General features: G+C 38.2%; 1 protein-coding gene across 2 annotated transcripts in view; it reads left to right on the top strand.

Moving 5' to 3' along the window:
• Positions 1 to 3,139: 3,139 nt before the first annotated feature.
• Positions 3,140 to 17,286, top strand: part of PFDN1 (prefoldin subunit 1) — a 73,565-nt gene continuing 59,418 nt past the window's right edge. The window contains exons 1-2 of one of the 2 annotated variants that reach the window (XM_063723956.1): positions 3,140 to 3,287; positions 5,757 to 5,923. In XM_063723956.1, coding sequence (XP_063580026.1) covers positions 3,255 to 3,287; positions 5,757 to 5,923 — 200 coding nt within the window. In that variant the 5' untranslated portion in view covers positions 3,140 to 3,254. 2 annotated transcript variants of the gene reach the window in all.

Genomic DNA, 17,286 nt, shown 5'->3' with positions numbered 1-17,286 from the left:
TTAATTTTTTTTATTTTTTGTAGAGATGAGGTCTCGCCCTATTGTCCAGGCTGGTCTCAAACTCACGGGCTCAAAGAATCCTCCCGCCTCAGTCTCCCAAACTGCTAGGATTACAGGTATGAGCCACCACGCCTGTCCCAAAACCCCACTTTCAAATAGGGTCACATTCTGAGGTATTGGGAGTTAGGACTTCAACATATCTTTTGTGGGGGGCACAATTCAACCTATAAAACAAAGATGAAGAGAATTTACTTATCAGAGATTCTTACTAAAAGAACCTACTGAAGGATTTCCTTTATCATGAAGGAAATTAGGCCGGGTGCAGTGTTCATGCCTGTAATCCCAACACTTTGGGAGGCTGAGGCAGGTGGATCACCTGGGGTCAGGAGTTCAAGACCAGCCTGGCCAACATTGTGAAACCCCATCTTTACAAAAAATACAAAAAGTAGCCAGGTGGTTACACGCACCTGTAATCCCAGCTACTAGGGAGGCTGAGGCAGGAGAATTGCTGGAACTCGGGAGGTGGAGGCTGCAGTGAGCCGAGATTGAACCATTGCACTCTAGCCTGGGTGACAGAATGAGACTATGTCTCAAAAAAAAAAAAAAGAGAGAAAGGAAATTAAACTCATGAGGAAGAAGTAGTATACAAATATACAAAGAGAAACAATGACCAAACAAACAATGCAGAGAAGACTTTTGCCTAAGATCATACTACCCTTAAGTAGTATAATCAGTATTTGTACCCAAGTTGTCTGACAGCTTAGCCCAGGCTCTTAACTTATACAGTCCATACATCTCTATGAGGACTGTTTCAAAAGTCTCATGAGGTAATGTACAGGACAGTATTTCAGACTTTTTTTGAATTTCAATATTCAATCACTATTTTATTTTATTTATTTATTTATTTTGAGACAAGGTCTCACTCTGTCTTTCAGGCTGGAGTGCAATGACACAATTGATCTCCACTCACTGCAGCCTTGGCCTCCAGGCCTCACACAATTCTCCTGCCTCAGCCTCCTGAGTAGCTGGGACTACAGGGGCAGGCCACCATGCCTGGCTAATCAGTCAGTATTTATTGATCATCTATAATGAGAATCTAAGAAGGTCCCAGAGAATCAAAATATCAGATCCTTTTTACTCTTTCTCAAATTAGGGAGGAATGAGTCTTCTGTTTTATTTTTCTAGAATAATTTATTCACATCCAGTATCCATTTTGTATTTTTTTTTTTCCCTGTGAGGCACTGTGACAGGTGTTCTAGGTACCAGAGGTGGAAGAACAATTATTCCATAGTTCTTGATTTCAAGGAGCTTACAGTCTAATAAAAATGTTTTCTAAAAAAAGGTAGACAGTGTTATATGCCTTGAGAGAGAAACAGATGTTGTGAGGGGAGTTCAGAGGAGAGATTATCTTTGCTCTGTGTGATGGGGGATATAGTGCCCATTTGCTGGACTTTGAAAGACAAACAGGACGGCGATTAACTACACCAGTGATTTATTGAGTATCTACTTGTGTGCATGGAGCTATGTTTGGAGCTTTTTATCCTGATCTCGTTTATTTCTCACAGTAACCCTGTTAGGTCAATATTGTCCCTCTCAAACATGAGAAGATTGAAGCTCATTAAAAATAGGTGGCAGATGCTGGACGTGGTGGCTTGCCTGTAATCCCAGCCCTTTGGGACGCCGAGGCAGGCGGATCACTTGAGGCTGGGAGTTGGAGACCAGCCTGGGCAACACGGCGAAACCCGTCTCTAGCAAAACTACAAAAATTAGCCGGGCGTGGTGGCAGGCGCCTGTAATCCCAGCTACTAGGGAGGCTGAGGCAGGAGAATCACTTGATCCCGGGAGGCAGAGGTTGCAGTGAGCCGAGATCGTGCCACTACATTCCAGCCTGGGTGACAGAGCGAGACCCTGGCTCAAAAAAAAAAAAAAAAAAAAAAAAAAATGGTGGCCGGGTGCGGTGGCTCAAGCCTTTAATCACAGCACTACAGCACTTTGGGCGACCAAGGCGAACGGATTGTTTGAGCTCAGGAGTTTGAGACCAGCTTGGGCAACAAGGTGAAAACCTGTCTGTACAAAAAATATAAAAATTAGCTGGGTGTGGGTGGCGCACGCCTGTAGTCCCAGCGCTACTCACGAGGCTGAGGTGGGAGGATCGCTTGAGCGCGGGAGGTAGAGGCTGGAGTGAGTCGTGATTGCACCATTGCACTCTAGCCTGGGTGACAGAGCAAGATCCTGTCTCAAAAAACAAACAAACAAAATAAACGTACAAAAAAACCCCACAAAATATCCAAGTGACTTGCTCAAAGTCCCACAATTAGTAAATGGAAGCAGACATAGGCTAACGGCAGACCAAGCCTTGAATCTAGATTAGGCTGGTTCCAAATTCCCTGCCCTTTCATCTCTCTAACAGTTTGTTGTCTTTCTCTCTTTTTTAAAAAAATAAAATAAATTTCCTAATTATTTATGTAGCACTTTCTCTTAGCATAACAGTTTTTAGAGTAGGTAAACATTTTTTTTCCATTTCCAAAAGTCAATTATTATCTATTCTGGTTCAAATGCCAGGTCCTTTTATGGCAGAGATTCTCAAAAAAGTGATCCGCGGAGGAGTTGCACCATTAGGTCACTGGGGTAGTCTGCAAAAGTGCAAATTTCCAGACCCCATTCTCAAAGATTCTGAGTAAGTTTGAGATGAGACCCAGAGAACCTGCATTTTTTTTTTTAAACAAACGTATTCAGCCTCTCTTGAGAACCACTGTGCCTAGAAGGTCTTTGGGAAGCTTTTGGAAGTAATAAGTTCGTCTTGGAAAGAACACTCCAGACAAGCTTTCCAATAGTCTTTCCCAAACTGTCATGCCTGAGGTTCTGGACTTAGTCTTACTCATCCCTGACTGCACAGCGACTAGCTGAAGGACTGATCGACTGATGAGGGTTTGACCTCACCTACATAAATCTCAATTTAGCAGCACATATTAAGCTACCTGGCAAACTGCTTAAAGCCACATGGGAAATCTGCGCGTTGGGCTATGTCTGGAAGATATGGAGAAGCAAGCCAGACCTGACCGGTCAGATAGTGAAGACACGGAATCTGAAACCCAAATATTTCAGGAATCAATTCTCAGAGAAAGATAAGAAGCCCGGTTAGTCCAACTCATGCGCAGGCGCAGAAGAAAGACGGAAGCACAAAGTAAGGCGCGCCCTTCCCCCACCGTATTTCAGTCCAACTCCCACTGCGCAGGCGCCTACAGTGCACCAAGATGGCCGCCCCCGTGGATCTAGAGCTGAAGAAGGTAAAAGAGGGTCTTTGGCAGGCGGAGGTCTTCTCTTTGGAGGCTGAGGGGACTATAGACAAGAATATCAAGTGAGGCACGAGCCTTGCAGAAGGAAGGAGGGTCCAGTGGACTAGGGAATGGTTTCCCAGAGTCCTAAGGCCGCACTGAGTCTCCATAAACGGAGTAGGGGGCGAGCGGCTCTTGCTGGGTAGGAGCTGGTTGGTCTGGGTGGGGTAAGTCTGCGGGCCTATCTCGGGCTTGTCCAGTCTTTCTGAGCTCCAGAGACATTTCGTTGCGTTTGGAGACTTCAGGGACTCACTTTCATAGTAAGAGCTAAAGAGAGCATTTCAAATGGGGGTCCCTTCGGACCCCTTGCCTGAGCTGTGGCATCCGTAATTCTGCCTCATTTGCTTTGAAAAACTCCAAGTCCAACCTTTGTTTTTAGGCCATTTATTCGGTTCTATACCTTGAAAGTTGCAGTATCTACAGTTCGGAAAACCAGGCATTGTAGCAGCAGTGTTCATTTCAGGATTTTGGCCCCCCCCTTCTTTTGAAGGACTTGTCAAACAAAACAAAACAAAACAAAAGAAAACCTCCTTCTTTTGAAGGAATTGTCAAAAGCAAAACAAAACCAGTAAAGTTTTCCAAATAAAACCGGTATCAGAAGGAATTGGGTTTCCTGCTTTCCTCAAACAGTTGCTTATAAATGTGTTGTTATTCAGATTTTTGCTATCTAAGAATGATCAGCATTCTAACACTACTAATGACCCCAAACCAGTATGCTTTGTGCGGTGGGGTGGATTGGAAAGGACCCTAGAATTTATCTATTTTAAATCTACTTTTCTAGAAAAGGAACCAGTGCCAGAAAAGTCTGTCGGAAGTTGGGACTAGAATCCAGTATTCTCTGTCTTATCTCACACTTTTTTGACCGCTATTTTGGGTTCTTCAGATGAGCAACATCTTAGTTAAGACTGCCTGTGGTCAACTTGTGTAAAAGAAATAGGACAGCCGAAATAGCTGTTGCTTCTAAGAAATGAAGCTTTCGTTACTGTTCTGAGGATATTATGTGTTTGTGTCTTGCTTTTGTTCTTCTTGTCTTGAATCTTGTAAATTTAGCTCAGGTGGAGTCTCTAATCTTTAACAGTATACCTGCTCATCTTTAACGGTATACTAGCTTCCTTAGTAAGCTGTACAGAGCAGTCAGATGATGCCTGGAATTTTACGTTTCAAAACAAAATTGTGCATTCTAAAAATTTACCTTTTTTTCTGTTAAAAGTACCGATTTAAATCAGGGTTTAGTGAATGGATTTGCCTCCCGGTACTTTTGAATTTATTGCTACATTTGAAACTTGCGGGCGGTGAATGCAAACTAAGAAAATGATTACAAACTTAAACTGAATACTTTTGATAACCAATTAATTTAAAAACTTGTTTAAAGGTTTTATCTTCTAATGTTTTCACAGGGTCCTTTTTTTGGATGGAGACAAATAGGAAATTTCAGGCCCCTCCCCTTCCCCAAAGTAAATCTTTCAAAACCTTACTAGTAGGTGAAAACAAGGTCACAATAAAAATTATGTAGTAGCCTTTGCTGTGCATTGCAGTCACAAATGTTATTATTAAGGCACAAATTTGACAGCATGTGAAAGTCATTCCAGGCACTTCAACAAAAGTATCCAAGAACTGTTTATCTTCCAGTTAAGTAAGTGTACGCAAGGGTCAAATTTGGCCTGGTATCTGTGGATGAAGATCATGATGCAATTCTTTTGCCAGTGCTTTGCATTTTTTCTCACTCTCTTTTTCGGTCTTCCTCTTAAAAATGTTCATATTATGAATATTACTATAGACAGTGGAATGGAAAGATTGCTGAACTAAGGGGTTAGAAGAAATGGATTTAAATACACCTGCCTTTCCCCCTAATAGTTGTTCAACCTTGTGCAAGCCACTTTTATCTGTTAACTCATTTAGTTACTTAATTTGTAAATTGTGGATGATGAGACTGCCAATGCTAACTCATGGGATTATTGAGAGGCATAAATGAGATATTTATTGTATTTCCTCATTAATATTCTTATATTAATATTCCCATGTTAATATTTCAAACTAATGTGAGAAAGTGCTTTGAAACCTAATTGTGCAATACAAATGTAATGAGTTATTACTTTTATGGTTCTTGTTTTGAATCTCTGGGTTTTATCCTTGACTATTGTATTTATTTCTTTTACTACTCCTTGAGTACTTGCTACTTACTATGGTTATTATTTAATGTGCATTTGATTTGCTTCACACTGATTGCATCTTCTGATGATTGTAAATTCAGTATTTAGTATGGTGACTTGATTGTTTACAGTTATGTTGACTTTTATTGATTTTGGTAAATTTCACAGCTTTGTCTCTGGCTAGCATATTTTGTTTTAATGTATTTGGATTTGACGTAAATGTTTCCTGTAAAATGTTTTACCTACTAAATCATGGACTTGTTTTTATTAGGCCTTCACAGAGCTTCAAGCCAAAGTTATTGACACTCAACAGAAGGTGAAGCTCGCAGACATACAGATTGAACAGCTAAACAGAACGAAAAAGCACGCACATCTTACAGATACAGAGATCATGACTTTGGTAGATGAGACAAACATGTATGAAGGTGTAGGAAGAATGTAAGTAAAATGTGTCCTTAATGGAGTTATTTTGGGAGTGCTTTTGTCCGAATTAAATAGAATTTGTTCATCTTAAAACTTGGGTTAGGCCAGGCATGGTGGCTCATGCCTGTAATCCTGGCACTTTGGGAGGTCGAGGCGAATGGATCACTTGAGGGCAGCCTGTTGGCCAGTATAGTGGAATCCTGTGTCTACCACAAATACAAAGATTAGCTGAGCGTGGTGGCACTTGCCTGTAGTCTCAGCTACTTGGGAGGCTGAGGCAGGAGAGTCGCTTGAACCCCAGAGGTGGAGGTTGCAGTGAGCCGAAATCATGCCACTGCACTCCAGCCTGGGCAACAGAGCTAGACTCTGTCTCAAAACAAAAGAAACTTTGGTTTAAAGTATCTTTTTTTTTTTGAGATGGAGTTTCGCTATATCACCCAGGCTGGAGTGCAATGGCCGGATCTTGGCTCACTGCAACCTCCGTCTCCTGGGTTCAAGCGATTCCCCTGCTTCAGCCTCCTGAGTGGCTGGGGTTATAGGTGCGTGCCACCACGCCCTGCTAATTTTTGTATTTTTAGTAGAGACGGGGTTTTACCATATTGGCCAGGATGGTCTCGAACTCCTGACCTCCTGATCCGCCCACCTCAGCCTCTCAAAGTGCTGGATTACAGGTGTGAGTCACCACACCCGGCAGGTTAAAGTATCTTAGAAATAACTTTAAAGATTATCTAATTAAATGCTTTCTTTTTTTAAAATGAGGAGCTGAACTTCAGGTAGATTAATTAAAGTGTTTAAGTTTAGACTTTGAAGTACATTTTTTTTTTTTTTTTTTGAGACAGAGTCTCAAGCTGGAGTTCAGTGGTGTGATTCTGGCTCACTGCAACCTCCACCTCCTGGGTTCAAGCAATTCTGCCTCAGCCTCCTGAGTAGCTGGGACTACAGGCACATGCTACCACGCCCGACTAATTTTTGTATTTTTAGTAGAAATGGGGTTTTACCATGTCGGCCAGGATGGTCTCAATCTCTTCTCTTGATCCGCCCGCTTCGGCCTCCCACAGTGCTGGGATTACAGGCATGAGCCACCGCCCCTGGCCTCGAAGTACATTTCTTAAGTGCTTACTTTCCTGTTCTGTCTATGATTAGGTACTTAAGTGTTAAGTTCAGTAATAAAAATGATTTGTCATGGAAAATGTTTATAGCAATATTATATTGTATGTGAAGAAGATTTATTTAAGTAGGTGCAGTTTTAACCTCCCCTTCCCTGCTTAATTTATTGGGAGTGATACAAATCATAAATCTTTCAGATGTCTGATCAGTGTTGTAAAATAAAAATAAAGATTCAATTGTCATTTAAATACACTCATTCTGGTCAGGTGTGGTGGCTCATGCCTGTAATCTCAGCACTGCGGGAGGCCGAGGTGGGTGGATCCCCTGAGGTTAGGGGTTTGAGACCAGCCTGGCCCACATGGTGAAACCCCATCTCTACTAAAAATACAAAAATTAGCAAGGCATGGTGGTGCACACCTGTAATCCCAGTTACAAGGCTGAGGCAGGAGAACCGCTCGAACCCGGGAGGTGGAGGTTGCAGTGAGCCGAGATTGCGCCATTGCACTCCAGCCTGGGCAACAAGAGTGAAACTCCGCCTCAAAAAAAAATAAGTAAAAAATACACTCATTCTAAGTGTCATGCGTTGTTCTAATAGGAGGACAACTCACATGTGAGAAATCTAGTAAATTATTTTACTTTTGTTTGTTCTAATTAATACACTATATTAACTTCGTACATTTCACTTTTTTTTCTTTTAAAAGCATATTACCCTTGTGAGAGAGAATAGGTCTGCTTCATATTCTTTAAGCAGAAAAAAAGGAATGGAAAAGCCCTTAAGTACAGGTCACATTCCATTACAGTGAGCTAAAAGGAGAAGGCTGATTTTTTTTTTTTTAAGTTGGGAGGAGGTACAGGAGGAGGGTTTTTCTGGAATTTGGTCTTTGAGTATTACTTAGTAAGTAGACCATTACTTCAGGTTTGGAGATCTTTTAGTTAGAATGGAATTTGACCTCAGTCTTGGGATGACTTGTTTTGTGATTGATTTGAAGAAAGAATAACATGTGTAAAATTTAATAATGACTTTGGAATGACATCATGAGAAGCAGACCCTGCTCATCACTGACTAATCCATATCTTTGTGGTTCAGAATTAGATTATGTTAAATTGTTCATCTGATTTGCTTTCTTAGAATGAATAATATAGCACGAGTAAATTTTATGTCCAAGCTCATATATTTCATTTTAGCTTAAGAGGATAAGGATCCCAATTTGAGAGTTTGTTACTGGGACACAAAAGAGTTGGAACAAAGTAGAACCCTTGAATATGTGTCTGTGTAGTATGAAATGCATTGTTGGCATTCACTACAGGATAATTTTATCCTTAATGTGAATATCCTTAGGTCTTAAAACAGTAATGCCAGCTTTATTAACATGTTGTACTTGGATTTCACATCACTGCACTAACCTTTGTTTGCAATAGCTAAAGAATTCCTTTTTCAAAATAGAAAAACCATTTTACTCCCTTTGGCCTTTGAAGCTACAGTGAAGTTTTAATATTTAATTAGAATAGTTTCATTTATTAAACGTTCTGCAGAAGTGTTAGGAGAGTTGTTTTTTGTGCATATTTTCCGAAGTGCTACAGATAAGTTGTTTTCCATACAAAGAATTTTAGAGTTTAAAGGCTAGGATATGAATTAATTAATAGTAGAATGGTATTATTTCCAGAAAGTTTATTTCATATAAATTATGTTTCTTAAAAGAAGTGTGGAGTTTTAAATGTTTGGATAAAGTTGAGCTTCTACATGATTTCAGACTTCTGTTTTAAATTTGACTTTAGTGCTGTCTGCATCTCACCGGGAGTATGAGTTTGACCCTGCATTGTAGGGGCATGTAAGGTGAATAGCGTTTGTTGTTTGGCTAGCGTATTAGTGCCCTGAGAGGAAGAAAAGACTTGCTGAGTATTAGTCTGGTCATGAGGATGTTCTCTTTCTTGATGCTAAACCTGAGATATCTATTTCTGAATTTATAGTCTTGAGTAATTTTGGGTATCATTGTGATTCACTTCTTTAATTCTAGTCTTTACCTTAATTTGTTTTTCCTTTTCCTTTTTGAGTGTTATTTGGGAATTCTGACTAGAATATTACTTTTTCCCAAATTTTCATTTTAAAACCACAGATAATAAAATCCAAAACTTCATTTTTCTTTTAGAACCTGCAGTAGATTTTCCCATTGCTGAAATTCAGGTCTCATTGCTTCTTGCCTGGACTTTTATGATAGCATCTTAACTGTTCTTTCTTCCTGCCTTCATTCTGTCTGTCCAAATCCATTCTTCACATATCTTTCAGAATTAATCACATCAATATTCTTCCTAAAGTCCTTTGTTCATCCTCTGTTGTCCACAGGATAAAATCTAAACTTGTTGGCCTTGCATTCATGGTTATTCATAATCTGTTCTTAATTTACCCTTTGCCTCAGGTCCCACCACTTTCTTTTTCCAGGGTTAGGATAGCATGTATATTTCATCTCATGGACCTACCTCCTTCTACTAGTTTGTGTTATATGTTGAGAAGAATTTTGAGATGTCAAATGGGTTTTAAACATGCTTTAATTGATTAGTGATGTCTGTTACACAGTGAGGGTAGAAGAGTAGTAGCACATGTACCAGAAATTGTTATCCTACCCTTGCCACATAGGTTTCCTTACGCATGTTATGTTTTTGTGCTTTTTTGCTTTTGCTCAGTCTTTGGCGAATAACATTGTCCTTGGCAGGCAATATTCCTCTTTTCCTTGTGAAATTCTTATCCTTCAAGACATAGCTCTACTCTTACTTTGCCTCTGAAGATTTTTCCAGCCCCTGGGGCAGACTCATTCACTCTTTCCTTGGCGATAGCAGGGCTTTTGTTCCTACAGCTAGTAAAGTACATTGAGTGTGTAGGTGTGTTTAAATGGGTCAGTCTTCCCAACCAGATTGTCAGCTCTGGGAGACCATGTATATATATTATCTTTGTTTCCTCATTCTCAGTATAATGTCTGGCACAAAATAGCTATTAAATGTGTATTGATTTGAATTGAATCTGATTCTTTTTTCTGGCCTAAAATAACTTTTTTCTTTTGGTTTCTTAGAAAAAAAAGTATTTTAGAAAGTGTTAGAGACTTAAGAATGAGTTTATTATCCTATTTTAATATATGATCCATGTAAGATGAAATTATAAAAGTAACATATATTTTGACTAAGGTCAAAAAAATTATATCTGACCAAAATCACGTCCTCTGATCTGACAGGATTAATTCTTCATTAAATATATTGAGAAGGTTGTCTAATTCTAAATACCAGAGCCAGTTGAAGAGATACTCAGAACTAAAAATATAGAAAACCCAAACCTTAAAGATTATGCTTGAGGGTAGTACAATCCTTAGAGAATAAAGGCTATTTTATGCATAATAATATCAATGTATTTTTATCCATTTTACCTTCCTCATCTTCACACAGAATGTAAGTCAGATTTTTTTTTTTAGGGTATGTATTTAGTTAAACAAATCATTGCAGGCCCAGATATCTTTCATTTCATAAGTATGGACACATTTTGTAGTGTTAAATACCTCTTATACATGGCTATTTTTGGTTTAAAACAAGGAAAGCCAAGCTATAGGATAAGAGATGATGAATTGCTATATACTGTAAGCTCTGAGTATTTGTTGCTCAAAGCTATATTCCATCCAGTCTTTTGGCATGTTGCCAGCACATTTTAGTTCTCTTACTTCATATTCTTTAGAGAGGCTGTTATGTAGCCTGATACTACTACCACCAATTTCTAGTTTTGCTGCTTAAGCTGTTTGTGAGCTGACCTCACCATACTGCTTTGAGAACTATGATGAAAGTTACAACTGGGGAATGATCTGTCTGAATATTTGGAAGTGTTTGTCTTTGCATCTTTCTAGCATGCAAGGAGGGAATAGACAAATCTCAAATGTTATGTGAATATTTCTTGTATATATTTTGTCATGGATAAAAATGTTTATAATTGCTTGTGTGGGCGTTTTCTTCCTTTTCTACTTTGCATAGTAGGGGATAGGAGTATTTTTAAAATAAGAATTATATTTGAAAGTGCACATAAATGACATTTAACCATACTAGTGTTTGAAAGGACCATCATTAGAATAAATGTCAAGCTTATTTTTATGAACAATAAGTATGATCCTAACCCTGATTTGATGTCACATCTATTATTTGAACACCCTTTTTGCTTGAGTATTACATAAATAACATTTCTTTTTTCCAAAAGAGACAAATTAACTTTTTTTTAATATGAGGAACTTGAGTAGATTAGCCTTTAAATAGAACAATTAGTGCCTTTTTAAAACTTGAACCTAACTAAAAATAACTTTGTACCATATTTAAACTAATTTAGAGGTATGCTACCATTCTGTGGGTATTTTTTACATTTAAGGAACTAAGAATGAACAATGGTATAAATCTGCCAACTAGATAAGTGTCTAGCAATGCAAAAATTGCTGTTTGGGAGCGGTGTTACTATTTCTACTTGTTGAAGTAATTTAATGGTTGATCTCTAACGGTTGAAAGATCCAGAAGTGTAAAACTTAAGACAAATGTGGCATAAGTAGAAGGTGAAACAGTAGGTGTATTCTTGATAGGTAACAATTAAAAAAAAATCTAAATAGTTAAGCAGTTTTTCAACTGTTTAGGTTGTAGAAATCTGAACTCTTTATGACAGCTTGGCTGAAGTGCCCTTTGTTTAAAATGTTATGTTGGTTTTGTTGTGATTGTATTTCTCAGTTTGGATGTTGACCTATAATTTGAATCGTAAAGGTGGGATGAAATATTTGCAGCTTCCCTTAGTTATGTTAAATGTTAATAGAAAGGGGTGTGCTCATACTGCTTCAAGTTTTGCAACCCTTTTACAATTTCATGTAGCTATAGAGTTGGTCTTCCAGTCACTTTGAGGTAATTTTAAAACTGAAGAAATGGTCATACTATATTTTATTGCTAAGAGATTAGGAAATGAAATTTTAAAAATCTTAGTATAGTAAATATTATTGATATTGTTGATAAATACTGTTGATATTATAGTAAAAATAGTTTATATTGTTGCTCTCAGCAGAATCAAATTTGGATATTTTATTTAGTGCATACTACAGGGGAAACATAATGTGAGATTACTTTTGGTGTGAGAGTCACATTGCAAATGCAAATTTATAAATTCATTTTATACCCTCTTTAAAGTATTTTAGAGAAAGTGAAGCAAAGATAGTTGTCAAAAGTAAGATGAGATTATTTTTTAGATTTTACTTAAAGGAAGAGCAGTTCTTGGTGTTCAGCTGCTTTTACTAATAGAACATGACCCACCCGTCTTGTGTTTTTATACAGAGCCATTTAAAGTCATGGCTTTCATTGCCCAGAGTTCTAAGGGAAAACAACAACAACTTTTCCCGTTGTGCAGGGAAAAATGACTTCAGTTTTGTTGATGCTGAATATGTATATAACCCCAGATGGGCACACACTCCTCTTGCACAGATTTAGTACTCTGGGGAGAGGAGATTTTTAAGTCATATTCTTAATTTCCTTAAGTTGTCAGTGATTTAAAAACTTGATGTTCATTATAACTCTGCTCTACTGCCGTCTAGAATGACATCACTGTTTTTGTGCCAGAGGGAGTTAACAAACATTTGCGTAAGAATTACATAGTCCTGTTTCTTCTGCAGATGAGTACTTTTTAATAATTCTTTCCCTGCTTCCCCTCCCATATGCCCCAGAGTCTAAAGATTCTCACCAAAACACAGGAAATTAATTTTGAAAATGTTATGCTAATTAGATGTCTATTGTTAAAAAAGGGAAAAGAAGTCTGTTATCTTTGAGAGTACAAACATACTAAAATAAACTTGCTATGGGGTTACTTATTTTAGGCTTTGGACCTGTTTTAAAAACATAAATGTAACTGATTCATTTAGCTACTTGGTGGACTTTGCTTGCTTCTGCATTTCCTGACATCAAAAGACCTGGTCTTTTTTTTTTTTTTTTTTTTTTTTAACTGACAAAGAATTAAACAAAATCAACTTTTGTTGTATGAAAAGTAGCAGTCATTTGCAGATACTACAGTGTTTTCCAGTCGATGATAAGCAACTGAGCGAAAGGTGAAAAGTACCATTTGCTTGCTTGTTCCTATGTAAAAATATTAAGGTAGCAGCAGTCTTGAACTGTTACTTTGTCACTGAGGAACTGTGTGCTGTAACTGACTTAATTAGCTGAATTTCTCTGAAAACAGTCAATTTTAAGCCATACCAAGAATTTTCTGATTTTAGCTGCCACTTATTTCATAGTGCAAAGTTAGGAATAACTTACTATCTAATCTGAGAGAGAGGACTGAAATGTTCATGTCAAGGAACATAATCTGCTTAATGAAATATCCAAGAAGGAGCTCAGAAAAATATTGACTTAGAAGGTGAGTCAGTTCATATATATGAACACACACTTGGTAATGCCTTTTGTCATTCTTTTTTATTTATAATATCAGAAATTGCTGTTAACTGCAAATATCCTTTACTCTGATGAAATAATTAGGATTACTAGTGTGTTACATGTACCATTAGTGCCCATGCTTTTGTGAAGAGTGTATGCTTATTTCATTTATATAATTTAAGTTCAAATGGACCTGTCTGGGAGAATGTTATTTTATTGTCCTGGCCAGGAACTCTTATTACCAACTCTTGTTTTGCAGTAGATCAGTTGTCTTGAAATGAACTAGATTACTTGGAAGCCACTATCCTTTTCGCTTTGAAGAGGACTTTAAGTATTCTGATACCAAAATTTGTACAGCAACAGGAGTCTAGTATCAAAAATGTGTCTTTAAATAGATGAGAGCATGACTGCCCTAAGCCCAACCTTTACACTGGCTCAGAGTGAAAAGATTTGGATCACAATATACATCCTGTATGTGTGTGTCTGACTGAGACTTTGGCATTTGTGCCAAAGTATATTTATATTTCTCTATGACATTCTGCTTTTGTACGAGGAGTACTCTGCTCTCTATCTGTCCTCTAATACTCATTGGATAGTAATTTTAAAATATTTTATCTATTGCTATATTTTAACTTACTAGTAAAATAAAGATCATATCTTGGAAAAAGTTATGGAATAACTCACTGCCTGTATGTGGAAATGTTTGGGGTTTGATGAAGCCAGAGTAAAAGTGGTAAACATCAGAGGTGCTTACTTACCAGAATACTTAGAATACCAAATAGTAACCCGAAATAAACATCATGTTTAAAATAGATTAACATACTACTGCTTCCATTTCAGGAGTAATAGTTTTGATTTAAAAATAAGCAGTAAATTTTAATTAGTAAAAATTGAACATAACAGTGTGTGTTACTCTACTAGAACAAGGAACGCTTGTATGGGATTGGGTTCTGGAAGGGACAGTGATTCTCCAATAATTCCAGTGAGTTCTCAGTTCTCATCTTATTTGACCTATCAGTACCATTTGGTCCTGTTGATCTTTCTTCCTTGAAGCACGTTCTTGCCTTGGCTTGCAGGACACCACTTCTTGATATTCCTCCTACCTCACTGTCCATTCCTTCTCAGCTTCCTTTACTGTCTTCATTTCTTTTGCATTTGTAAATATTAAATTGACTTTGTCCTTAGCCCTTGGATTTTTTTTTCTTTTTTTTGTCTATATGTGCTCAGTCTCTTAATAATCTCATCCAGGAGTATCTCTAAATGCATTTTTATATACTGACCACTCCCAGATTTTTTATCTTTAACTTAGACCCCTTCTCTGAACTCCAGACTTGTATATTCAGCTGCCTGCTTTACGTCTTCATGTGATGGTCTAATAGGCATCTCTGAATTAGCTTGGCCAAAATAAAATTTTTGCTGTTTACAAACCAACCATCTCCTCTCTCAGTATTACTAAGTGGCTTTTCCGCCCTTCAGGTTCTTCCAAATCTTGGAGTCACCCTTGGCCCCTCTCCTTCAATCTTATATTCAGCTCATTAGCAAATACTATTGACTCTGTCTTTAAATTTTGTTCAGAATCTGAAGACTTCTACTTACCACCACCCTGGTCTAATTTACCATTGGTTTATGGCAATTGCTTCCTAACTAGGCTCCTTGCTTCTGTCCTTAACCCTTTATAGTCTGTTTTCAACTGATCAGCCAGAGTAATCCTTTTAAAATGTAAGTCAAGATCACTGTAGTCAAATGGCCTCCCATTTCATCAGTGAAAAAGACAAAGTCTTTTGCACTTGTCAGTTTCTCTGCCTGAAGCCTTCTTCCGGGTGTCTCCATGGCTTACCCTTTCTCTTCCTTCAGGTCGTTTCTAAAGAGGCAATGAGGCCTTTCATGACCATCCTATTTAAAAGTATACACTTAACCAGCACGCACATTTATTTGCCCCTTGTTGGCTTTATTTTTCTTCATCGTACCTCACCATCTGGGGACAATGATACTAATTGTCTTTCTTTTTTTCCCTTCTTCTACCCTCCATAGTATCAGATGTCTTTCTTAAAGAATCAGCATTATTGAGTTATAACTTATATAGAATAAAATGCATTCATTTTAGGAGTACAGTTGGGTGAATTTTGACAAATGTAACCACCACCCCAGTCACGATAAAGAACATTTTCATCACTTTAAAAACTTCTTTCTTGCTTCTTTCAACTCAATCCTCTCCTTCCTTAATCCTGGCTCCAAGCTGCTGCTAATCTGATTTCTATGACTGTAGATTAATTTTTTCTGTTTTAGAACTTTATATAGATGCAATATATAAATGGAGTCATTATATTTTGTACTTTCACTGAGTGTAATGCTTCTGAGATTTACTCATGTCATATAGGTCAGGCCTCCTCAGGGGCCGTATGCTGGGCTTCAGTTCCACTTATTTCGGTACGCTGGCCCTGCCCTTCTCCACGTGCTTGTTAGCTTGGCTACAAGAATTCCAGGGATTTTATTGAGGCATGACAACAACCAGAGTGAGAAAGTGCCATGTTTTCTGGTGTCACCTTCGTGGGAGCACCTTTCCAGAAGTTTTCTAATGGTCTCCCACTTATATTTCATGACAGAAACTGAGTCACATGCTTAGGCTTAAATCTTGGGGGATGCAACTGCAATGATTGGGTAAGGCCAATCAAGATTCAGCTTAGAACTCAATTCTCTGATTTACTTGGGAAAATAGAGAGTACCCAAACAAAACTGGGGCTCAATCAACAAAGAAAAGGAAATGGATATGGGATAAACAATAGTGTCTGCCAAAGTCATCAACGATTATTATAGTGATCAATAACTGAGGGCTAGCTATATGAAAACTTGATATATTTAGGATGAATTAGGCAGAGTTTAGTCTGGGAGCATAGGCAGGCAGAAAGCTATTCAGGAGGTTAGTAATAAGAGCATAAATTAAGGTGGTGGAAGTGGAATAGTGAGGTGAAGGGTCAGTATGAGAGAAAGTGATAAATTGGAAATATAAGGAGGATATCTGCCGTTTTGGGACTTGCATATGGTGATATTGATGGAAGCTGAAGTCGAGATGGTGAAACTGCTCCTAGGGGATGTTGGTATGGGTTGATAAAATGAGTTTAATTTGGGCCATGTCGAATTTGAGGTGATATGGAACATACAAGTAGAAGTGACCATAGATGCTGGACATGGTGCAGGTGATAGTGGTTGATATTATTTTGAGGGTTATTAGCTAAGTTGAGGCCTTGAAAATAAATGAGTTCTCCTAGGGACTTTGGGTAGAGATTGTTTAGCAGAGAGTCTTGCATAGTGCTTGTAGTGTGGGCACTGGAGAAGAAAGAGGAAGGAGGGATTTATGGATACAGTAGTTAATGAGGGAAACATGGATAGCATAGTACAGAGATGAAGCAGCAGCATCCCTCAGAGTTAGATTTGAGCATACAGTGATCTATAGATTGCTTTTGTCTAGGTATGGCAGGGTCCAGGTGCTGTATGTCTGTGTTATAATCTAGTACTACATTATTTATTTTGTTGCTCAAATAATTCTGCTTTGACCATTGGGAGCTCTTTGAGATCTTTTTTTTTTTTTTTTTTTTTTTTTTGCTCTCAGTCTTGAAATGCAGTAGTGTGATTGTGGGTTACTGCATCCTTGACCTCCTGGGCTCAAGCAGTTCTCTACCTCAGCCTCCCAAATTGTTGAGATTACAGGCATGTGCCACCAAACCCAGCTAATTTAAAAATTTTTTTGTAGAGATGGGATTTTGTCATGTTGCCCATGCTGGTCTTGAACTCCTGGACTCAAGTGATCCCCTCACCTCAGCCTCCCAAAGTGCTGGGATTACAGGCGTGAGCCACTGCGC

Source organism: Pongo abelii, chromosome 4, assembly GCF_028885655.2.
Source record: "Pongo abelii isolate AG06213 chromosome 4, NHGRI_mPonAbe1-v2.0_pri, whole genome shotgun sequence".
Taxonomy (NCBI): Eukaryota; Metazoa; Chordata; class Mammalia; order Primates; family Hominidae; genus Pongo; species Pongo abelii.
This window is presented reverse-complemented; position numbering and strand designations above follow the sequence as displayed.